This window comes from Anabrus simplex, chromosome 5, assembly GCF_040414725.1.
Source record: "Anabrus simplex isolate iqAnaSimp1 chromosome 5, ASM4041472v1, whole genome shotgun sequence".
Classification (NCBI taxonomy): Eukaryota; Metazoa; Arthropoda; class Insecta; order Orthoptera; family Tettigoniidae; genus Anabrus; species Anabrus simplex.
This window is the reverse complement of record NC_090269.1, coordinates 187,172,757-187,199,570: the sequence shown is the minus strand read 5'-3', so window position 1 is coordinate 187,199,570 and position 26,814 is coordinate 187,172,757. Positions and strand designations below refer to the sequence as shown.

At 39.5% G+C, this 26,814-nt stretch overlaps 1 protein-coding gene across 2 annotated transcripts in view; it reads right to left on the bottom strand.

Moving 5' to 3' along the window:
• Pdk (pyruvate dehydrogenase kinase) overlaps positions 1 to 26,814 on the bottom strand; it is a 465,625-nt gene that overhangs the window by 122,165 nt on the left and 316,646 nt on the right. For both annotated transcript variants that reach the window (XR_011018266.1, XM_068227592.1), the window contains exon 2: positions 2,733 to 2,940. Coding sequence is in view for 1 of the 2 variants with exons in the window: in XM_068227592.1 (XP_068083693.1) it covers positions 2,733 to 2,940 (208 nt within the window). In the remaining variant the exon portion in view is untranslated. The remainder of the gene's footprint in view (positions 1 to 2,732; positions 2,941 to 26,814) is intronic.

Here is a 26,814-nt window from a genome sequence, read left to right as displayed (position 1 = left end):
GATGTGGCTGTTGATGGTTGTCTTGAGCGGACTTCTAGCGAGGTACCCGGTACGCGGTTAGTTCCACCACCGGATATATACGGCTAATCTACTCCGTGGACCTAAGGTGAATACGGATGCCTTTGTTCATCGGAGGTATTTTTAGGACTTCGTTCAACAGTATCCGGCCGCAAAACATGTATTCACGGATGGTTCTAAGATCGGAGAAAATGTGGGATGCTCTTTCGTCTCCAATAATATCAATAATATATCTCGCTTCCTAGTGTCTGTAGCGTGTATACTGCGGAGCTTTTCGCCATCTTAGAAGTTCTGCACTTTGCACTGGGTGACGAAAGAAAGCACTTTCTCGTGTATACAGACTCATGAAGTTCTCTGCAGTCTATTGTCACCCGTTTCCCACAATACCCACTGGTACAGCCGGATCATGACCTTCTAGCCAGGTTGTGTGATGTTGGCAGCAGAATCACTTTTGTACACGAGGAAAAGGAAACAACATATGAACCAACTATCCCATTCTATCAACAATACCAGTTGGACGATGTCGAATTCGTAGGATTAATGGTTGGCGCTAGAGGAAGTGTTCCTCTCTTCTTCGTCAAGTTCTGCAAATCATTTAACCTCGATGAGGCATTACCAAGAGAAGTCGCAGTGACTGCCTTGAAATATTCTATCCAAATCCTAAAGAACCATATCTCCCAAAACTTTTTAATGCAACAACAATATGTTAAATGTGCTTACCAACCATTACGTCATTAACTCATAATTGCTTTTAATATTCATCTTGTTTTCTTTAAAATATACTTTTTCCTCAGGGGCAATCTCTAGATGGGGAAAGTCGAAATAAATATTCACACGTCGCACTACAGATATGATGTACTGGTACCGGGTACACGATTCCAGACCCATTCAACACCCGCACCTTCTTTCACCTCTTTCTGCTCCACGGATATCTCCGTAACAATTTCGATTATTTTTACATGCCACTCCCTCTCCACTCCACCGCTAGGAGAGCTTGGTGTGTCTTACTCCCACGGTATATCTCTCCGGATAGTATTGTCACATGTGTACCAAGTTTGGTTGAAATTTTAGGTTTGCCTATAGTCATTTTTAATCGTTTAGCTTCGCCGGTATCTTTACGTAAAGATATTGCCCCTTAACGGTGTGCAACCCGCTAAGTACAGAATGTATTGCGGGCTAGGGTAAGCCTTCGCCTGCAATTATTGGAGTGATCATTTAATGACTCGATTTTAGGATTGCTCAAAGTTGACTGAATGTAAGAGACCTATCAATGCATGATGATCCACTGGCAGGTAATTCCGGAGAGAAAAAAAACAAAAAATGAAGCAACTCGGTCCAACAGAACGGACGGACGGACTGGACATAGCTGTTATTATTATTATTATCATTATTATTATTATTATTATTATTATTATTATTATTATTATTATTTTAGGAGAGTTAATTCCTTTGAAGAGAACGCCATTTAACAGTCAGTTCCAAAGCTATTTGGTGAAACTGAATACACTTCATATAAATTCTTCAAATTGACGTTGATTCCTCTGCAGAGGACGCTATTCAAATTCCGCTTGGAAGCAACAGATTAGAGGAATGCTTTGGATTACACCTAAATAATCTATCTCCGCTAATTTCTTCAGGCTTCGTGATATTGGCAGCAGATTCATATTTACTCAAGCTGTTATGATGAAACTGTTCAAACACCTTGAGCGGAGAGTGAATACGGGAAGTCCCTTTCTGATGTAACATTATGGAGGAGGGTGGAAGAGGAGAATGCGGAAAATCCCTCTCTGAGGTAATACAGCATACTGTGAATGATGTAACCATGCAGATCTAGTCACATCTGTAATTTAGTTTCCTACACACAAACTTACAAGTAATTTTAAAATATTAGGAAATCGTCATAAATATTAACAAACGATCATACAATCCCTACGATTTGGTCCATTTTGAGAAAAAAATCCCTCAGTACTACAACTGGCAACACTGAACACAACACAGCGTGAAACATGAAATGTAAAGTGGAAAGACCACACAAATGTTTCGAGAAGCTACGCTATTGTATGTTACCTCCAGGTGATGTGGGTTAAGCAGCGGTAATAACTGTCTGTTGCAGTCGCTTAAGTGCGGCCAGTATCCAGTATTCGGGAGATAGTAGGTTCGAACCCCACCGTCGGCAGCCCTGAAAATGGTTTTCCGTGGTTTCCCATTTTACACCAGGCAAATGCTGGGGCTGTACCTTAATTAAGGCCACGGCCGCTTCCTTCCTACTCCTAGCCCTTTCCTGTCCCATCGTCGCAATAAGACCTATCTGTGTCGGTGCGACGTAAAGCAAATAGCAAAAAATAATTGTCTGTATGCGGCAACGCTGTGTATCATCCACATCATGACATTCTCTCTGCGCAGCCAGAGGCCAACAACGCTGTTGCCGACAATAGTAGATCCAAATTTCAAAGTCGACATCCAAAAGATGAACATACTGGTACTCTCAATAAATGATAAACACAAAAGTAATTCAGACTAGACAATTAAGACAACCTGCTATAATCAACATGCATGCATGCTTGGATGATACCAACTATACGAAAGACAATGCTACCCTATGAATGCATTTCCAGCTACTAGCAGAAGTCATGTTCCAAGGAAGCAGCTCAGTAGACTGAAATAAAATATTAAGATTTAATATACCTATGGAACGTAGAACAGACATCACTCACTTGGTGAGCATTTTATCATTGATGTCCGCTTGCTCAAACTCCAGGATCTCCTGAAAGCTGCGGATGTACCAGTCGTTGACGAGGCACACTGAAGGCATACGCAGCAAATTATCCGGAAGAAGATGTATCTCCTTCATGATGTTGGACAGTCTGACAGGCAGTTCCTTGCGTAGAAAGACAAATGACTTGCGCTCGCATGCACTAAGACCTGTAACAAGAGCAAATGCCACAAGTGTTAATTTATAGTAGACTAACAAAGGAGGAGCACAATATTATAGATATTACTTGGCTAGTTAATAAGCAGATATTTCTCTACATGTTTCCAATAAAAGGGTACACTTCTATGTTTTACGAATAAGTTTAGATTATAACATTCACTACAAACTGCCCTAAATGCTAATGTCACTTTCATAACATAATGGAACAATGCAAATTCACTGGCAAATTGTGTATTGGACCAATGTATGTTAAAGAGCACGACAAAAAATATGTTATGAAAGATCATCAGGACAAGGTACACAAGTTTGATGCTGATCCTCTGTACAAAAAAGTCCCTCAGATTTTTGTGTCAGGAAGTATACACAACGGAGCGCCGGCAACCAAACCAGAGCCTACAAGTGTCTCTCATTACACCTATGCGATGTTATGTTATATGTATGGTAACTAGACATCCTGAATATTCCTGATATATCCTACATTTTAGTTCTGGGTACAGGCACCCCAGAAAACAAAAAAAAAACAAAAAAAATAGTCCTGTTTTCTTGGTTGAGTCTTCGGAAGTCGGAATGTGTGTCTGATTAATTCTTTTCCTCGAGGATTTGTTAAAGCGTATTATGAAATGACGAATTCCTTACAGTATTTAGACCGTAATTCTAGTAGGTTTCAGAAGAATTCGTCATAACAAGGATATCAACAGAAACAATATCTTAGTGTTTTACTGCTAGGCTCTGCATGCTAAATGTATTCTTTCAAATCAGCAATTTACTACGGAGACTGCAGTTACAGTATGAGGAATATAAAAGGTACGCTCTGTTCCAATTGGTGTACTGTTCTTACTGGTATTTAACATAATGTAGCAAACTTTTACCAGATATTTTGCAAGGCTGATTACCTCAGGCAACAGAACACTGGCTTTCCAAGCCCAAACTGGTAGGTTCAATCGCAGCTCAGTCCGATAAGTTAGTATTTGAAGGTGCTCAAATACGTCATCTCGTGTCATAAAAGAACTCCTGCGGGACAACATTCTGGCACCTCGGCGTCTCAAAAGGGAGACGTACAACCGAAATGATCATCATCATCACCATCATAATCTGGTGGCTGGACTCCGCTCCTCTGTTCGTTTGTTAAAGAGACATTGGTAGCTTAGCTGTGTCGGTATTTTATGAACATCTAGAGCAGGGATGGCGAACCTTTTCCAACTGGTGTGCCATTTTAAGTCTGATTTATTATTCTCAACTGTCTACTGTGCCACTTATTATTTTCCTTTCGAATGGTTACAACCCGCGACCACCCCTTCCCCCGACTTCCATCCCTAATTCCAAGTTATGTTCTATAGTATGTTATTACATATATATTGTAAAATATTTCATTTGATTGCATGTTCCGTGGTCGTATTTTGCCAATACCACAAATATACATGTTTAAATGTGTACGATTTAAGAATACCTAACATTATTTTGAAAAAAAGTATATTAAGTGACCATTGTAACACACTTCGTCATTAAGTATTATCAAGATGACTAGTATTGCCAAAGGACTTTCAGTGAAATATCATTCTCAACTTTAGTGTGAAACTTGTTGCTGAATCTTAGTAGCGATGGCATTTATGTTAGGTTCATAACTTCTTGTCTTCAGTAACAAGCAAGAAGCACTTAGGTCTGAACCAAGATGGTTTCTAACTGTTCACAACGTTCATTGTAGAAAATGGTAGGTCGCAGGTGTATGGGAAAGTAGCGCTGTAGCAAGTTTCTTCATGGCCGAGGCTGTTCCACTGTTCAAGTATTAAGTTCTCCGGTTTCTGGAGAGAGTATTCACCATCAAAAGCACATTCGATTTTCACCAATGCTTTACTAAGCTGTAAGAATTTGTTCACCCATGACTGGTATCTTGAAATTCAGTCAGCTCCATTTCTAAACTGCCACTCAAAAAAATTGACCTTGATATCACTCAAGTGTGCAATATCAGGCTTTGAAATAAAGTGCGATAGTTTTTCCTAATCTCAAAATAGGGATAATCTCCTAGCAACTATTTTTCTTACGGAATTCAAAACGATAAACACTTATGCTAACACAAGCCAAACTTCAGCAATTGACTGATGTAGGTGAGCGAATGCATCTGACATTTATCTCTATCAGTGTTGCCATAGTGCACGTCTGAATGGAACTTGAAATTAGATTTTCGGTACTTATTTTTTAAACCTGAAACATTATGAATATATGATGCATGAGGTATGTATAGTCTATAGAACAAGACGTGCATACAAACGTTAATATGCGTGTGGTGTGCCACCGAAATCGTGTTCGCGTGTCACCTAGTGACACGCGTGGCATAGGTTCGCCATCCCTGATCTAGAGTATATCCGGCAGATCCGATGGCAACTCATAAGTTAGGTTTTTTTTTTTTCAATTTATTTTACGTCGCACCGACACAGATAGGTCTTATGGCGACGATGGGAGAGGAAGGGCTTAGGAGCGGAAAGGAAGTGGCCGTAGCCTTAATTAAGGTACAACTCCAGCATTTGCCTGGTGTGAAAATGCGAAACCGCGGAAAACCATCTTCAGGACTGCCGACAGTGGGGCTCGACATTCACTATCTCCAGGATGCAAGCTCACAGCCGTGCGCCCCTAACCGCACGGCCAACTCGCCCGGTCATCTCATAAGATGAAATTCGTGATTTCGTCAGTAGGCTAGACATCAGGTTAGAGCAGAATACACTGGTTGTTCACTATGATGAACTCCAATCTGATGAATGCTGATGAATATGTTCAATGCTGATGGTCTTCCTTATCTACACCCCATATCGTAATGCAGTCGGAAAATAATTAGTGTCAATGGAGATGGAGGAGCACCGTACGGTTACTATTCACCATGAAATGCATGTGAGAAAAAACTTAGCTTGATAAATGTTACCTTTCTACCCAAACGGAGACGAAGGCACCAGCCAGTATCAACACTGTCAAAATGGCAATTAACCAGCACAAATCTGGACCTAAATGGAGAAATCTTAGTCAACAGAGCCATACTGAAAGTCACCTTAGCTTGTAGCTTTCTGAAGTTATCAGCATCTTCCATTCTTGTTGGCAGGGCCGGATTAAGGGGGGGCGGGGGCTAAATGGGCTAAAATTGTATAAAAACATCTGCTGCTCCACCTCCGTGCATGTATATGAATATTTACCCTCGCAAAATATGGAACACGCACTCTTCCTTCCTTCCTTCCTTCCTTCCTTCCTTCCTTCCTTCCTTCCTTCCTTCCTTCCTTCCTTATCAGATGTCCGCGTTAGTATTTCATCACTGCTAGAATCAATCCGGAGGCACGAATCCTCGCCACTTACGCACTGTAATTATTGTAAAGGTTATTGTCGATGAAAATTTAAGTCTGGCAGCTTGCGAGTACGGGCACAGAGGGAGGGGGAAAGAGGTCTAGGAAGTGAGCGGGAGGGGACAGGGGAAGCTACACTATATCTTTGCATCAGGAAGAGAACTTCCAGTTCACCTTTGGTTATTGAACCATTCGTAAGTTACAACTGAAATGTTCTTGTAAAATGGATAGAAAATATTCTAGTGGTGGCAAAAAAACGTAAATTTAAAAAAAACATTTGAAAGAAATTGAAAAGTTGCCGAAAATATCAACATTTTTTGATAGGAAGTCTACAGGTGCATCGACGACTGAAGAGACTGTCACTGGTGTATTGGAATCTTCTACAGGTAAGCGAATAGTGTAATATCTAAGTCTGCTGTTTTAAGAGAGATTAGGAATTGGAAAGGCATGAGCATTAGGAAGATGGTTTTAGGAACAATGAAAGGGGATCCTAATGTGTATTTTAAACTTCAGTCACATTGTATGGAATACTCGGAGTAGTAAATAATAAATTGCCGATCTCGTTGGTGTAGTGGTAGCAGTAATGACTGCCACCCCCGAAGACCCAGGTACCTTCCCCGGCGCTGCCTGGGGGGGGGGGGCCTTGGTTACGTAGAAGGGACCCCACATTTGTAAATAGCCCAGGGCCCCCAAACACCTTAATCCGGCACTGCTTGCTGGAACAAAATTAAGGACAAAATAGTCTACATTCAGTGATGAAATGAATTAGGTCTCTGAAACGGGAATTATACCTTGATGGTAAATGCAAACAGTACATCACATTCAGTACGGATCTCAGAGGAGCTCCATGTTCTAGTACCGGCACATAGCGACCATATAAGGACTACCCTATACGGATACGAAATCTACTGCTACTTTTTCTTTTCTTTTGCTATTGGCTTTACGTCGCACCGACACAGATAGGTCTTACGGCGACGATGGGATAGGAGAGGGCTAGGACTGGGAAGGAAGCGGCCGTGGCCTTAATTAAGGTACAGCCCCAGCATTTGCCTGGTGTGAAAATGGGAAACCACGGAAAACCATCTTCAGGGCTGCCGACAGTGAGGTTCGAACCTACTATCTCCCGAATACTGTCTACTGCTACTAATATACTGTATAAAGTCTTTTTTTGCTAGTTGCTTTACGTCGCACCGACACAGATATGTCTTATGGCGACGATGAGACAGGGAAAGGCTAGGAGTGGGAAGGAAGCGGCCGTGGCCTTAATTTAGGTACTTTTTTTTTGCTAGGGACTTTACGTCGCACCGACACAGATAGATCTTATGGCGACGATGGGATAGGAAAGGCCTAGGAGTTGAAGGAAGCGGCCGTGGCCTTAATTTAGGTACAGCCCCAGCATTTGTCTGGTGTGAAAATGGGAAACCACGGAAAACCATCTTCAGGGCTGTCGACAGTGAGGTTCAAACCCACTATCTCCCGAATACTGGATACTGGCCGCACTTAAGCGACCTCAGCTATCGAGCTCGATGTATAAAGTCTGTGAGACCGATTATATATAACGGGTAATCTCAGAAACTACTAGACCGATTTTGTATTTTCTTTCAGCATTTGAAAGATAATACAATTCCAGGCCATATAAGCTATGTATCATCCCGGAATATGAAAAAATTTCCACGAGAACCGTGATTTAAGGAAAAAATGGCAGCAATAATAAACCTCAAAGTTTGTATGTTTGCTTATCTGTCTTGGTTCTCTTTTTTCATGTAAAAACTAACTGGCTGTGTACCGGGGGTACACCCGCCCCGCGCATTTAAATTAAGCGCCTTGGAGAATGCCATCTGAAAATAATATAAAACTTGCAACAACCAGCGCAAGAAGTTTAAACATTTCTCAACAGATGTCGCATTATAAACTGATGTCGTAGCCTCTGGGATGAAGATGAACTATTAAAATTCAAGAGTAATTTTGTATGTAAAGGTTTCCTAAATTGGAATATTTAGTGTTTTTTATGTTCAAAAGTTATCAACACTTCTATCTCTTCCCGCCAACTTAAGATGTTAGCCAATGAAAAATTTTGTATATTTATTTTTCATCCAATCAAAATTTTCTGGTATGTATTGGATTATCCAATAAGAATTGGTGGTGTGTCGGGCCTTAGACCAGTGTTTTCTGGAACTTTCCCCTCTGCTATAAAAGCTGCCACTTTTGGGACCAAGTTGTCTTAGTGATCGCACCAGTCTAGAGTGTGTTTATAAAGGAGGCGGGGGCGCCTCATCCATCTTCGGGAGGTTACCAGCTCAAGGTAATGGTAGATTCAGTATAACCATGTGATAGTCTTTGAAAACTAGCTCGAGAGGAAGGTTTCCAGTCTTAGTAATGTAACTTTCCTCCAGTGTAAATTTTAAACTTTAAATGTAAATTTCAGACTTGTCGAAAGAACTTAACCGAAATCAGGGAACAGAGAGTGAGGTACCCTCTCGAATTCCCTTTCAACTGGCTTTTGAGGTGACTATGATTTTGTAACCTTTTCTATGTTGTAATTTCCGTAACTTAAATATCCTCTCCATCTAGTCACCGCAGTAGTATAGGCTTAGCCTCTGTAACGTCGGGCCACAAGCCCAACTAGGGTTTTATGCATTTAATGTAAATTTCTAGGAGTGCACGAGATCGCCTCCTTTCCATTTTGGTTTTTGGACCAGTAAGTTAACCTTTAGTTTTTACCAAAGGCCTGGTAGAATGGGTACGTGCTACCCCTGTTACAATCAATGTTATTCCTTTTCATGTTAAAGATACCAGACTGTTGAGCAATTATGACAGTGAAATTTTGTTAAATGTACGTTGTACCTTTGATAGGCCTGAAAAGTGTGAATTTTCGGAAATAGATTCCTAAGTGTAAAATTTTAGAGCAAAGACGCTCTTCCTATCAATGTAAAGGTATTAATGTTTAATGTAAAGGTTGAATGGTGCCTTTGGAAGGCTGGAATAGTATAATGTTTGGAGATTAGTCTCCTAGATAATTTTGTGGAGCGAAGGTGCTCTTGTAAGAGATATTACTGAATGGAGCAGTGGTCGCTCTTGTCACAGTGGCAAGGTAGGAGCTTCAAGCTCGTATTGTTAATGTTATTTAATTGTTCTATGAATTCATTTTTTCCTTCTCGAGCTCATTGTGGTATCTGAGGTTTTGTTATTCGCTTAGCGAATTGTTTTTGTTAAAAGTTAACATCGGAAAAGGGAAAAAAGGGAAAGAAATAAAACTGCCAATTTTAAAGTTTTAAATCAACCTATCGATTTTCGTATATCCACCCATTCATGCCCGCACCTTGTTTCACCTCTGCGTTCTACACAATCCCCGGAACAGGCTGATAGAGCTCAAATATGACAAGGTTTTAGCGGATACATTTGGTTAATACGCAGACTACTTACTATCACGCTATCTTTTAAATGGGCTACGTAGCGAAAGAAAATGTGAAGAAAGTTAGAGAAAACCGCACGCTTGGAACTCAAAACAGAATACGCTGCCTAAACTGTTAGTCCTATAGAACGATGGAGCGCACCAAATGCACCTGAAATTCCATTTCCCAGATGAAGGTTTATATGAATTTCCTTCGTAACTCTAATAGTTTTCGAGAAAAAATTGTTTTACTGTGTTTTGGCGCAGGTTTTATCCTTGGTCCATTTGTATTGGTTTATTTCACGTAAAAACTACTTGATAGACTGTGCTCAAATTTTACAACCATACAACTGGAACCTTTGGTTAACATACAGACTACTTACAGTTACAGTGTTTAAGGGGGCCCTGCAGAGGAATAAAATGTGAAGCAAGTCACCGGAAAATCTAAGGCTGGGACCATTAAGTGCATATCCTGTCCAAACGGTTAGTCCTATTAAATACGCAATGGAGTCAACGAGTGTGCCTAAAATTCTATTTCCTAGAAAAAAGCTTGTCTTCCTCCGTAATTCTAATAGTATTCCAAAAAAAGATGCTTTTCTGTGTTTTACTATCACACTATCTATTAAGCGGGCCATGTAGCGAAAGAAACTGTGAAACAAGTGAGAGGAAAACATACATCTGGGACCCTTGAAAGTGAATTAAGCTGCCCGGATAGTTAGTCCTATTAAACACTGAAGCAGAGCAGGTGAACTTAAAATTTGATTTGCCAGAAAAAAATGTTTGTATGAATTTTTTTCGTAACTCTTTGTTATTTCCAGAAAAGAATCTGTGTTTTGGCGCATGCTTTTGAGGGTTGGTGAATGATGTCCTTAATTTGAACGAATAAAATAGGCCACAGAATGTCGGAAACTGTACCATTTAATTCGAGAACTGTTACACACGTTCGTGTGTAATTCACGGCGCTCACTCATCCTCTCGCCTTTTCTTTACTTTTCTCAGTAACCAAGTGAAATGGTGTATGGCTTTTAGTGCCGGGAGTGTCCGAGAACATGTTCGGCTCGCCAGGTGCAGGTGTTTTGATTCGACGTCCGTAGGCGACCTGTGCGTCAGGATGAGGATGCAATGATGATGAAGACAACACATACACCCAGACGCCGTGCCAATGAAATTAACCAATGATGGTTAAAATTTCCGACCCTGCCGGGAATCGAACCCGGGACCCCTGTGACCAAAGGCCAGCACGCTAACCATTTAGCCATGGAGCCGGACAGTAACCAAGTACAAACCATATACGACTGACTCCGATTCAATCTGAGGGGGGCCGATGACCTTCGATGTTAGGCCCTTTAAAACAACAAGCATCATCATCATCATCATCATCAATTTGAGGACAGCGCCGCGTGTGAGTCTATCTTATTTTGAAGGCCTTTGATTAGCAAGGAGCATGAATAGATATAACAAATTACGAAACATAAACACACTCGGCCTGCTATCACGGCATGAAGGTTCACTGCAAGATACTGCACTAATATAAAATAACAGACAAACTTTTACTTCTAGCTCAGTCGCAGCCTTCCTTATTCATAACATTCTCCAAGTCGTTATGATAAATTTTAGCGATATGTCTTGGAAACATGCTGTTCTTTAGGTACCCGCTTTACCAGATATCTATATGCAGCCCAATTATCCCATATATATTCCAATAATAAAACATTTCCTTTGAATTTGTACTTAGGCAGATACGTAATAAAACACTGTTTTGAGTTAATATTGCTGTCATATTGGTTTTCTGTCCATTGGCAGATCCCTTGAGACTCTCGGAAAACCACAGAGACAGTCTTTCTGAACATGTAAAAAGGCAGGTGAGGAGTGAGTGTCTGTTATTATAACGAATACTGCCCAACTCGATTGTGACTGGCAGCAGGTAAGGGGGCCTGCCATTATAATGAAAATTCTCTAACCAGGTCTTCGCATGAGAAATGACGTATGGCGACCTCTCCATCGTGTATCTGGGGTAACGCTAAAAGATATGCAATTTAATAGAATCTTACAAGGTGTACACTACTTCGCTTAGAACTGTTGTGGCTACTCCAACCACTACTCTATACTTACATCTCCTTCACACAATATACTTAACATTTGTTTGAGCGCCAGTTGCTTTTTTAAGAAAAACAACAAAATTCGGTAGAGCATACCTCTTATATCAATTATCTCAAGGCGTGAGGTGATAAACTCACATATTTGGCAATATACAGGGATATGGATCGGGAAAATATTAAATTACTATTGCATTTCCACAATTGAGGATTGTACATGGAACTGGAATCACTTATAATAATTAAAATAAAACTGAGTTTATGACTATAATTTACGTCACAATGAACAATCATTGACGTCTTTTAATTTAACTAAAGAAATATATTGTGAGATTTGCGGTACTAAGAAAAGGAAAATTTCATCTAAACAAAGAAAGCTATTGGCATGAACTTGAAGTGAGATATGATATCGCCGCTGATTACACTCTTCTTCATGTTATGAATGCATAACATGTCTGATGCTTTAATTACCTGTTGTCTGCATACACCGCTGTTGAACTTGAAATTCTTGGGAAAACCTGTGAGCTGAAGTCGGGAGCCGTCTGCTGTAATCTTCTTATGTCACAAGGAGTTGGCCTACATACCATGTACGCGTGTAGGGAGCTCCAATGTAATTACGTCCACTCAATATATTTTAAATAATTGGAAAATATTATTGAAACATCTTGTGAAGTCCATCCTCACAAGAAGATGATGTTTCTTTATCAGCATAGTACCCGTCTCTGCTCGGATACAAGCACCACTTGTAGACCTCCTCGATTATTACCGGACCTCTTGAAAACACAACTCGTAGCTCTTACCATCACACTAAGACCACTTCTTCCATTTGATACATCTGACTGTTACATATGATCTGCACGATATCAACTGCTTATGAACTGAGTACCATCAACTGAATAGATATGATGAACTGAGTAAGAACAGAATACCTCTCCCCACCGTCGCCTTGACTTTATATAACCTCGCGATGACGACTCCTCTCCCTACTCCTGTTCATCTGTTCCACTTCCACATACAGTAGCTGGCGAATACTGACACTTGGTCGCAATCACGTGTCCACGCACTGATGTCATCAGTCAAGCGTCGTCTAAGCGTACCCAAGCGGTCCGAGAATGACTGTACCGAATGCGTCACCGGGAAATCTCCTTGTACACAACATTCCCAGTTAAACATAGCCTCGATTGCAAAATACTATGCCAGCTCATCTAGCCAAAGTTACAAGCCACAGCATGACAATATGAAACCAACAAATCTCACTTACTACAATACAGAATAATTACAAACATATTCACTTAACCTATGATTAAATACAATAATATACGCGATACCTAATTATTACAGTCTAAATGATGAGAAACAGAATATATAAAATCTAATGAATCTGGTTAATTAATAATAATAATAATAATAATAATAATAATAAATACAGAATGGAGTCTGTAACCCTGTTGTACGGTTACAGAACGCCTCCCTCATGAAATAATCGATTAAATGAATCGATTGATTCATGAAATATCTACACAATCACCTGAACTCGAGTACACCATAGATACATGTATAAAAATGCCCTTTACAAATTTGGTACATAGTATCATCCATCTGGATGTTCGTTGTTACACATATAAAACATTTATCAATTATCATTTTCACTTTGATTATACAGTATTATTTACATACAGATTACAGTTCTTCTCACTTCTGTCGTTTCAAACGTTCATTGAGTGTTCAAAAGTAATTCTCGAAGACATTTCATTATATACACTGTCTCCAAGCACTGGAGTTTATTGCACTGCCGTGCCTCACTTATTATCACAACACACGCTAATTTCACTGAAGTCCTGTTCGCAATGCCAGCTTCATAAAATATGGTGAATTAACATAATAATGAAAATTAATCAACAAACTCACATAATATATTTCTTAAGATTTCTTATATTGTATGTGCCTACGATATTTCCTTCCTTGTCTTCTAATGAATAAGCACATTTCCCAATCCGTTTCACTACAGTGAAGTATCCCTGATATAACAAGAAAAACTTAGAAAATTGACCAGCTTCTGCTGATGACGGGAGTGGCACTCTGAGTAAAACCTTGTCACCAAGCTCAAATTCATCCAATATAATCCTACAAAAGTTGAGTTATCAATAACATTAAATTTGTGTTCGTAAAGATGTGTTCTACCAGGCCGATCGCTAAAAACATCACTATGTGATATCAATAATTCACACAATTCGTCCTTCTGACTTTCCGCTAAATTACATTTCTCCACTGTCTCATACAATTCATCTCTAGAATCTCTCTGTATGGACACATGGCAGACATCAATATTTTTCCTAATATTAGGAATTTCACAAGATCCTTCCGTACTAGAACACACTTTATTCGCACTAATTTCTGACAAAACATCATATGGTAAACTGACTTCCCTGCTACTCTTTCCCCAAATAAGATTGACATTACACAGATCAAAATTTAATTTAGCCTTGTGACACGTTAACCAGTCGGTACCTAAAATAACGGCATAAACTAAATTAGGCACAACTAAGCATGGTTGGAAAATACATTCTCCACTTATGCTAATGGGGACAGCTATTTGTTTATTCACTCTTTGAGACTTGTTTCCAACAGCTGTTACGATGAACGTATTCCTCACTGGAATTTCCGCTACCGCATACTTCTCTCTTAAAACTTCCTCATACAGCTTGGAATTTACACATGACTTCTCACTACCAGAGTCCAACAAAATCTTAACTTTTCTGCCCCATATCAGCAGTTCAATCGTCGGTGTAACAGTAACACTACTTAAATTATCCTCATTACTTAATATAAGATCACTTAACAAATCTTGCCTTATATCTAAATTTAAATTACACTTATAAAATTTATTGTCTACGATTAAGTCGTCACTTAAAATATTTGAATTATTGCTACTTAGGTCACAATCATGTTCACTTACAACTATAGGCTAGTCGACATTAACATGCTTATCTACCTTATACGTGAACTCACCATTTACGGACTGTCTCAGTGACCTGTTTATACAGTCCGTTGCGCGTTTAAAGTACTTGGTTCGGTTACGACTTGTTGGTTACACACCTCAGTCGGCCTCCCCTGTTGCCTATTTCCTCTAGCGTCATTATTATTATTATTATGGCCTGTATTCTCCCGCCTCCCAGCTTCTGGTTGATTACCATAATCACGCCTCCCAGTCCTGAAATTTTCCGAACTATTCTGATAGTTTCTCTCCCTGTGGAAATTATTATTAGGTCTCTCCTGATATTCTCTTCTGTAGTTACGATTATTCATAGTCCTGTCCTGATTATTAGATTGGTTACCCCTTCCTTCTACATTCCTATTTAGTGTCCTACTATTATTCAAGCTACTACCTAAAGCATCAAAACTTTCCAACAAAATCTCCATTTCCTTAATAGTCTCCACTCTTTGCATACAAACAGCTTCTCTTATTCTATCGGGATAGTGCTTAGCCATAAGTCTAACTATATCAGCCTCAGGTCCAATACATTCTAAATTTCTCCACACCAAAACATGAGCCAAAAAGTATTCAGTCATTCTAACACCCTCGTTAGAATTATACCTGCCAAACATTACTCTCTCTCTCTCTCTACTCTGAACACCTTCACTCCAAAATTTAGCCATGAATTTCTCCTTAAATTCAGTTAGACTAGACATCGAGCTTTTATATACTTGAAACCAAGACTTAGTCTCTCCTACGAAAGCATTAGATAAGATCTCCAATACAGTTTCCCAGCTAATAATATTGTCTCTTAATTGAACCGCAAATTTCTTCTCTACTACTCTCATAAATTCCATCGGGTTAAATTCTTTCCCAGAAAACTTAGGTAAGTCATGATCTCTAGTGATTAAACCATTATTTACAATTATTTCACGTACATTTCTACTATCACGCACTTCTTTCTGGAGTTCTCTCTGGCAACTCAGAAATTTTTCTTCCAATGTTTCCTCAGCCTTTTCTTCAATTTTTCTTAACTTCTCCTGTAATTTTTCTTCCGATTCTCTCACCTTCTGTGATAATGATTTTTGTTCACTCTCTAGATCACCTACTTCTCCAAGTTTTCTTTCCACCTGTTCTACCCTACTAATACATTTCCTAGTTTCTTGCCCCACTGTATTGGTTATCTTTTCAAACCTTTCTTCTACTAACTCATTGATTTCTCCTTTATTGGACTCGATCTTGGCGCCTAATTCATCAATCTGTTTGATGCATGTCTCACTAATTTGTTCTATTTCCGCATGGAGATTGCTCCGACCCAATTCCATCTCAGCTCTGATATCACTACACTCCTTATTTACTTTACTTTCTAAATTATTAATTTGCTTACTTATTTCTAACACCTTATGATCTATCTTATTACTGTCGTGTACCGACCTCCCACGGACTCGAACCGGCGGACTGCCAGGTGGAAGGCAGCCGGGGTTAGCAGCCGAGTCTTGAGCTCAAGGTGTCAGAGGAGATTAATTAGTGTTAGAATGATAATCAAAGACAGGAGACACCTTGTAGCATTAATGTAATTGAATAATAATTATAGGCAGATTTAGTTACTGTAAGAAAAGGGAAACATTTCAAGAAGTTACATGTAGTGGAGAGAGCTTGCGAAGTGCGCTTACACAAGAGTTGACTAAGAGCGGGGACTTGTTGATCACAACAAGGTATTTACTGTGTGTCAACAAACAAAGTTGGTAGTATGCCGGCGAGCCAGGCGGCCGCCCGATAAACCGACAAAGGGACAAAGTGAGTACACGGCCAGTCAAGGTCAGTACAGATGCACTAGGGAAACAAGGAAAGATGACGATAAAGTAAGACAGTAGTGCCTAGGTAGCAGCACTTACTGTGACAACTATTGAGAATAGCCACTTGAGGGCGCTAGTGACTGGATGATCAGTTTAGCAATGCCCGTAAGACCCAAGGAGGTAGGGATAGAACTTTGAGTTCAGGAGCGGAGATATAACCCCTGGCCAAGATGACGCGGGGCCTTCTTCCAGCCAGTAGTTCGTACTTGTCAGGACGAGATTCTGTTCGGGCATAGCCCAAGTGCCGTAGGGCAAGATTGAGATAGACGCGTAGTAGAACAGTAGGCGCGTGGACCAAGCTCGCTCTCTCTATAGATCATTACATTCAGACTTGTAAATATACTGTACATAGTAGTTTTAGTTGTCCTCAGTAATAAAGGACAGGGAAATAACTTCTTCTTTTATTTCGGGAGTTGCGGGACGAGTCATACCTACAAATTACCTCCCTACAATCCGCTCGGCAGGACAGGTAATACTTCAACATCCAAGTGCCTGGTGACCAACCTACGAGATCGTCTCACAGGACAGGTAGGTCACGACATTACTAACATCATCAATCTTCTTATTAATACTATTTATGGCATTACTCTGAGCTTCAATTTTTTTACTAATAATATTATTCTGAGATTCAATTTTCTCACTCATAATATTATTCTGAAATTCAATTTTCTCACTCATAATATTATTCTGAGATTCAATTTTCTCACTCATAATATTATTCTGAGATTCAATTTTCTCACTAATAACCGTTTCAATTTTCTCACTCATAATATTATTCTGAGATTCAATTTTCTCACTAATGATATTATTCTGCTCAGTCATTTTGGACATCAGCAAATTAAATAAACCCAGGTCAATCACCCCTTTACTTTGATCTTGCGTGACAGCGTTTTCCTCACTTTCTACTATTTTCTGACTTTCAGCAGGTCCCAACTTAGTCACCAACTTCCTATTTATGTTACCACCTTGGATTTCCTTGGACACAATAACCTCAGCCTCATCACCTGACTGCATATTGCTATCCTTGTCCATCTTCGGTTTCCTACTAATTTTTCGCGATCTCAAAGCTATTTCCCCTTGCACTTCCTCTGACATTACCCCTTAAATACAAACTTCAACAAAATGACCTTCCTAACATTACTCGGTGAATTTAACATGTGCGTACTCATTAAAAGAACTGATCCATGTATATTGCCATTCAGAAACACTTTTTCTGAACCTTTCGAGCCCCACGCTGGGCGCCACTTTGTGGCTACTCCAACCACTACTCTATACTTACATCTCCTTCACACAATATACTTAACATTTGTTTGAGCGCCAGTTGCTTTTTTAAGAAAAACAACAAAATTCGGTAGAGCATACCTCTTATATCAATTATCTCAAGGCGTGAGGTGATAAACTCACATATTTGGCAATATACAGGGATATGGATCGGGAAAATATTAAATTACTATTGCATTTCCACAATTGAGGATTGTACATGGAACTGGAATCACTTATAATAATTAAAATAAAACTGAGTTTATGACTATAATTTACGTCACAATGAACAATCATTGACGTCTTTTAATTTAACTAAAGAAATATATTGTGAGATTTGCGGTACTAAGAAAAGGAAAATTTCATCTAAACAAAGAAAGCTATTGGCATGAACTTGAAGTGAGATATGATATCGCCGCTGATTACACTCTTCTTCATGTTATGAATGCATAACATGTCTGATGCTTTAATTACCTGTTGTCTGCATACACCGCTGTTGAACTTGAAATTCTTGGGAAAACCTGTGAGCTGAAGTCGGGAGCCGTCTGCTGTAATCTTCTTATGTCACAAGGAGTTGGCCTACATACCATGTACGCGTGTAGGGAGCTCCAATGTAATTACGTCCACTCAATATATTTTAAATAATTGGAAAATATTATTGAAACATCTTGTGAAGTCCATCCTCACAAGAAGATGATGTTTCTTTATCAGCATAGTACCCGTCTCTGCTCGGATACAAGCACCACTTGTAGACCTCCTCGATTATTACCGGACCTCTTGAAAACACAACTCGTAGCTCTTACCATCACACTAAGACCACTTCTTCCATTTGATACATCTGACTGTTACATATGATCTGCACGATATCAACTGCTTATGAACTGAGTACCATCAACTGAATAGATATGATGAACTGAGTAAGAACAGAATACCTCTCCCCACCGTCGCCTTGACTTTATATAACCTCGCGATGACGACTCCTCTCCCTACTCCTGTTCATCTGTTCCACTTCCACATACAGTAGCTGGCGAATACTGACACTTGGTCGCAATCACGTGTCCACGCACTGATGTCATCAGTCAAGCGTCGTCTAAGCGTACCCAAGCGGTCCGAGAATGACTGTACCGAATGCGTCACCGGGAAATCTCCTTGTACACAACATTCCCAGTTAAACATAGCCTCGATTGCAAAATACTATGCCAGCTCATCTAGCCAAAGTTACAAGCCACAGCATGACAATATGAAACCAACAAATCTCACTTACTACAATACAGAATAATTACAAACATATTCACTTAACCTATGATTAAATACAATAATATACGCGATACCTAATTATTACAGTCTAAATGATGAGAAACAGAATATATAAAATCTAATGAATCTGGTTAATTAATAATAATAATAATAATAATAATAATAATAATAATAATAATAATAATAATAATAATAAATACAGAATGGAGTCTGTAACCCTGTTGTACGGTTACACTGTGTATACAATGTAGAGTTCCGTTGTGAAGCAGGGGTACATCAGCTAGTGAGAGATTTAAAAAAAGACAAATTACTCCATGTTTTCTTTGATATTGGACGGAAAAGATAGGTACTGCAACGCGAAATAGCATCATAGAACTTCGAGACAAATTCATATGGCGACGCAATATTATTTTCCTTAAATACCCTCCGATATCATTCTCTAGTCGCATGAAAAGATGAGTAATGGGGTCAACGGGAAATGCTCCGCCAGAGAAGATTCAGATACCAGTTCTTGTCTTAGCAGCTAAAACAGGGTGCACTCAGAACCGTGAGGACGGCTGGGAAAAGAAGCGGTATCGACCACCCTAGAAATACATTTTATTTTTATTTTCTGTATTTCAGCTTCAGACGAATTATTACAGTGGTATCTACATAGAAGCAATGGCTGTCTCCTTTCCAAATCAAGTCCAGTGTCCAGGTTTTCCTTTAACAAAACACAAAAAATCATGAAGACCTTGGTGCTTCAAAGCTTAATGGCCTCGAAGGCCCAATCAATTCAGGATCTCTAAACTTTGTGATTAGGAAACAAACTGGTCAATTTTGACTATAGTGCTCTGGAAGCGTGCGTACATACTCGTATCGTAGACAGCACGATGTGAAAAAAGGTATTGCGGGAGATTCCGCTGTGGCTCTCTCTTCCAGGACAGCAAGTGCAAAATCGAGATCCTATTATGCGACCAATGCAATGTCTAACAGAATTCAATTCAAAGGCAGACCGAAGCGAGGGAAATTAACAACGCAGCTGAGGTTCAGTTTAGAGCCAAGAGTAGCTTACCCCCACTGATTAAATAACTACGTCAACTCCATATGGGTCCCAGCCTGTTTGTTACCGAGGGCATAAATATAAGAACAAACAGAGCGCCGGAAGAATAATATGGTGCTCTCAGTTGATAGCAAACTAAGCAATGTTCGAGTAGCCCTACAAGAACTGGTCAAGAAGTGACTGCGATACTTTGCTTTTCAAAACACGTGTTTTCAGTATCTGATATGTGCAATGTGTTGTGATGTATTTATGGAGGTACGCTGTTCTGAACGTAACGCAGACATCTATCTTTGAGCATATGTTTATTAGTTTCGGGTAGTTGCGTTGTATTTATGGAGGTTACGCTGTTCTGAACGTAACGCAGAAATCTATCTTTGAACATATATTTATTAGTTCTGGGTATGCAACGTTGGCAATTATCACTCACTTGCCCGGCCCGAAAACTAATCCGCTCTAAGTTTTCTTCTTCTTTCTCTTTTCCCTGTATGCCCTCGCAAGCGTCGGGTTCGCTCTACGTCTATAAACATAAATACGTGCTGTATCGGTATTAAAGTAGGCTATATGTTAATTGTGAGACGACCGAGCTCGATAGCTGCAGTCGCTTAAGTGCGGCCAGTATCCAGTATTCGGGAGATAGTAGGTTCACTGTCGGCAGCCCTGAAGATGGTTTTCCGTGGTTTCCCATTTTCACACCAGGCAAATGCTGGGGCTGTACCTTAATTAAGGCCACGGCCGCTTCCTTCGCACTCCTAGCCCTTTCCTATCTCATCGTCGCCATAAGACCTATCTGTGTCGGTGCGACGTAAAGCAACTTGCAAAAAAAAAAAAAAAAAGTGAGACGTCCACGAAAATAGATATATTAAAGTAGGCTGTATGTTAATTGTGAGTTTTATACTAGGGGCTAGTGACCAAAAAATAAGACCCATTAACACCGCAATTATAATCAAACATGGCCAGGATATTTTAATTTCAGCTTTTTTATGAGCTTGAAAGCTGGAATGCATGTTTCAAAAATATGAAAATATTTTCTGTTGAAACTGAAAAAGTACTCAGCCAAATCAAAGTTAGACTTCATATGATACCCTGGCACGACAGATTACCTCATCGTTAGTGACATGGTCAACCTATGGTATCTTGAACATTCTGTGATATATCCACGACACATGACGGAAGTAACAAATGTGTTCCAGTCTATACCAGATGGTACTGTACATACTATACCGCACCAGAAATGAATCTGAGCTTGCACAAGTCATAATGAAATTAGTCAAGTCACATCAAGCAAAATGCATAATCATATGACTTAAGGCACTGAAAGCCGGCACTGATTTATGCTATAGTTTAACATAGTATAGTATAGTATAGTATAGTATAGTATAGTATAGTATAGTATAGTAGTCTATAAAAATCAAGGAGGTTTTGGAAAGAAATCCATCTTATGGCTGTTATATATTTACGGCCCTAGGACACTGATTAAATGTCTCTCCACGCACAATGTTAGTAGCAATCTTAACTGCAAAGCCCACTGAATAAATACCAGCAACGGTCATTTGAAAACAATCTGATAAACACAAGCATTAATGTAGTATTTCATCACCTGTGGTCATTAACTCTAATGACAATCCGGATCATAAAAGTGAAAAACATGACTGGTGCTGTTATAGATGGGTCACAAGATGGCAAAAGGCGATCAACTATTTTCTACCATAATTAATGAACAAGTAAATTAGAACTAAACTCCAATACTAAAGCAATAACAATACAACGTGAGAGTCCCCTTACTGTGATTAGCGTCACTATTGTATCTCTTACTGCACAAAACCATATAAATCTGCTGCTGGATTATCTAACGGAGATATGTACTTATGATTTTTATTTTATTTTTTGACCACCTTCATGAAACGGAATCCTGCATACAGCGGAAAAACTTTCCGGTCCCTTGGGTTTCCGCTGAGTACAGGTTTTACTGTACATCCAACTGATACCAGCGATTAGAGCAATATTCTTAAAATTGAACACAGGAATTCCTTCACGTGCTCCTTTAGGGCGTCCTTTCAATAACTACAAAGATATATTCCCCCAAACAGGTCGAAGCTTAGCGATGAGAATTTTAAGAACCGTAACCAATAATTTTATTAAAATTTGGTTTACGTCGCACCGACACAGATAGGTCTTACGGCGACAATGGGATAGGAAAGGGCTGAGAGTGGAAAGGAAGTGGCCCTGGCCTTAATTAAGGTACAGCCCCAGCATTTGCCTGGTGGAAAATGGGAAACCACGGAAAACCACCTTGAGGTCTGCGGATAGTGGGGTTCGAACCCACTATCTCCCGGATACAAGCTCACAGCTGCGTGTCCCTAACCGCACGGCCAACTCGCCCGGTAATTATTTTATTTGTAAAGTAAATGGCAATTTATCTGAAACGTCATAAGCCATTAACAAATAAAAATGATGTGAAAGATAATTTCGAAAGTTTCAAGTTAACGTGCTTAGTCTCACCTAGTGATGATAGCCACTTAATGTTTGTATGCTAATAGCAACACACATAGCCTACATAAAATGAATTTTTGTTTCTTGTAAACTTTGGTATTGTTACAGCTTCATATAAAAAAGAAGGTCAGTGATTTCCTTAAGATTGACGTTCTGTAAAATAGTTGTTATTGTAATGGTTACTAGTTGAAACAGTTATTTGTAATTGAGCAAAATATTCATCAGGTAACTAATTCAGCTCAATTACTTTTTCCTTGTACTCTCCCATCACTGCTCATTACTGTCCTCGTAACCCGACACACAACCGTTTGAAAACAAAGCATGACTTACGATAGATCATAACTTACGATGACTCCGTCACAGCAATAAGAATGTACTCAAAGAATACAGAAACTGATTACAATGCGTATTGACTAACAACGAAACTACACGAAATCGTAATGCTGCCAAAGCACCATGCCTACTATTGTGAAAGTGACTATCTCGCTAAATCTAGCCTTTTTGAAGAGGGTCGTAGAGGTAAAATTTGTTCATCACCATTATTATTGAAAATTCTGTAATTTTTTGGAGTGGTGAGCTAGTTTTCGTAATAGATTCTGCCGTTCAAAATGCTTACATTTGCTTTGATTTGATTTGATAAACAATAATTAAATGACCTTCGGATTACCTTCGTTTTGTTATGTGGAAGTCTGAAGCATTATTTTCACTCACATGAGCATTCGCAGCTTCACAAACGTAAGAAATAAACTGAACTTCGGTGCGCAATACGAGGTAGTGCATTAACACCTAAACCAGGTAGCGGCCGCCACGCCAAGGTGCCTGCCGCAGACAATGGCTAGTGTGTGGACGCGCGCGGAAGTGATCACTAGACCTCGGATTTTAGGCAAAAATCTATTTTGTTCCTGAAGAGACCTCGGATTTTAGGCAAAAATCTACTTTGTTCCTGAAGAGACAATTTAAAATTAAGTTGTATTTCAGGTATGATTAGAAACGTTGGTCCTATACTGCCTAAAAATACCTAATTTGACACTGGAACCTATATTTGCTTGCATTCCTATAATCCATATTCTTTATTCCTCAATCGATTAAAAATGATTTTAATGTAATCCGAGAAACTAAAATATTTTCCGGCTCTTTTCCAGTATCTTGAACAGTATATTCTTGAAATACTTAACAAACAAAATCTTACCATCAGGAAGCTGTAAACCACACTCCCCGGAACTCCTTAAGGATTCCCCGTAGTAAACACGCTCGTAGTCCATATCACGAGGCGGAAGACAGTGTGCATTAACCTGATGGAAACAAACCTCTTCATTTCATTCTCTCAGAACATTTCAGTTGTCCGTTTCTTCAGTGTATGAATTATGCAGTAAGTGTCAGTTTCCAAGTCGTCTTTAATTAAACAGTGATTACAGGAGTTTCCTCAATTCAAATCGGATAGCAAAATTATATTCTGCGAAGTTCGAAGCAAAGAAGTGAGTGAAATTTGTTTTATATTTCCTTCATAACGAGTTATTATCAATCTAGTGAAATAAAGATGGTATTTTAATTGATGCCTAATAAAATACCTAAAATTGAAGCTGTCTAAAATATATTTTGGAACCTATTTTTTCATATTTGTAGGCACGTATAATAAAATTAAAGCACCTAAACACCTGAGGTCTAGTGATCACGCTATGCCACAAGGGTGTTTACGGGAAAAACAATCAGGATGGCTAAAATCCCCACTGAAATGAAGTGAAAGGGAAAATGTACGAGGATATAGGCCTATCACCTTCTTCCTTCATCTAGTGCCTTGTCTCACAGAAAGTTGGAAACCATCATGTATTTTTTTGTTCTCCTATTTTGAGTTTCGCATATCTGAGTTACCGCATCGTGGATCTCGAAACACTATCGGAAGTTCCGCGCCCAGGATACATTTCTCCGCCCGTGTTCACATTCCTCTTATCTTGCCTTCTATGATCAGGCTGCATTTTTGTTTCATAAGATGTGATCGAAATAGGTAGCTTTTGTTCGTTTTGAGAGGGTTGAGACTAGGCATGATTTTCCGGCACGACGGAGTCTCTTCATTAGTGACAAGATCTCTAGATAATATCTTGAACATTCTTCGGTACATTTGTATTTCAAAGGCCTGTAGTCGGCTCTCTGAAGAAACCTTTAATGTCCTTAAACAATCACCTATTGTGGAATATTGAAGAGGGTGTAAGAGTGTATAACTAACTGACCGGAAAGAACAAATTCGTCAAGAATTGTTTGGTGGGCAAAGTATCCACAATCGAACGTAATCTCTTTTCTCATATCTCAAACTATTTGTTATCCAAAAGAAGTCGCTGTTTATATCACTTTCCATGATAGGAGTGACCCGAGAGGCAGAACTATCTGGTTAAAACCAACTGAAGGTTGAATTAATTAGTCACGCCTGGTACATAACAAGACAGTTATGGTAGATAGCAAACACGCTCGAATATGTTCCGCAAAATAAATATCTTCAATAAAAATATTCAAAGAAAGTGGTCGCACATTCTATATAATTTCTACCGAGAGTTTGCTAAGCAGTTCAAACTGTGTACGGTAGCTGTTAGCTATCGGCAGCGCTGAAGATTTCTTTCGTGGTTTTCTTTTTTCATACTAAGCAAATGCTGGGGCCGACTCTTAATTAAGGTCACAGTCATTTCCTTCCTAGTCCTGGTCCTGCTCTATCCCACCGTCGCAAAATGCACAAAAAACTGAGTTGGTGCGATATTAAACCATTAGCAAAAAACAATCATGATTTCAATAAAATTGTTAGTAATGTTATTCGTTTTAGATCCCAATAAATACTTTTACGGATTACGGAGCCACCGAGGAAATTCTGGTCCCGACACGAGGCCGGCGCCACCGGATCGAGCTGGGGTCGAATCCACCACTTTAAACACAGAAAGTCAGCGTTATACCATCAAAGCATTCAGACCGGCTGAAATTTTAACTCGCATCTTAACTCCCAAACGAAGTCCAATTACTTTAATTTTCATAAATATATCCTCATTCTTCTGTAGTAACGATGGTTTTACTACCTACACGTGAATTCCGTGATCATATCTTATATACATGCTATGGCCCCGTCCCGCCGATTTCTAGTCCCAATTAAAAAATACACTAGACCACAGCCACTTACATAAGTACCGTGCCCTTCACACGAAGCAACGACAACCGCCATCATCCGATGGGTAGTACGTTCACTTACGAGTTAGGCATTCGCGTCCGGTCCCTGTGATAACAACCAGCACCGTTGATGGTTGGAGGAATCGAATCGAGCCATAGTCAGTTTAGTATTTAAGAACACTTAAATGCCAATGACTCCTATCAGTTGATTTATTAGCATTTAAGGGCATTTTTTAAATTTTAAGAATTTGCTTTACGTCGCACCGACACAGATAGGTCTTATGGCGACGATGGGATAGGAATGGTCAATGAGTGGGAAGGATGCGGCCGTGGCCTTAATTAAGGTACAGCTCCACCATTTGCCAGGGGTGAAAGTGGGAAACCACGGAAAAACATATTCAGGGTTGCCGACAGTGGGATTCGAACCCACTATCTCCCGGATGCAAGCACACAGCTGCGCGCTACTAAACGCACGGCCAACTCGCCTGTTTAAGGGCAAAATAACGGCACCCTGGTGTCTCTTAAGACAGACAGTAATTGAAGGGACGTTAAACACGTAAGAATATTACTGCAACAACAACAGACTAGAATGAAAACGGAATACGATACACGAGTATTTGCTACGCATTACCATCACTGACGGACTGATAGCTGGGGATGTCCCTGACTTCATCTTAGCAATACTTATTTTACTTTCTTCTCTTTTGAAATTATTACATTTTAGTGTCTCATGACAAAACATTTATAAGCTATGTTCTCAAGAGCACATATAAAAAGGCCTTTCGCAATAACACATCCTCAAGAAGGTACCAGGCAAATACCCATCAGAAGAAGAATAACATCGGAGATCATTATTTGAAATTATAACATCATCTGTCTATATGACTTACTGCCATTCAGCATAGATAGTATGTAGATACAGAGATATTATTTATTTCAATTTGCTTTACGTCGCGACGACACATAGGTTTTACGGCGACGATGGGATAGGAAAAGGCTAGGAGTGCGAAGGAAGCGGCCGTGGTATTAATTAAGGT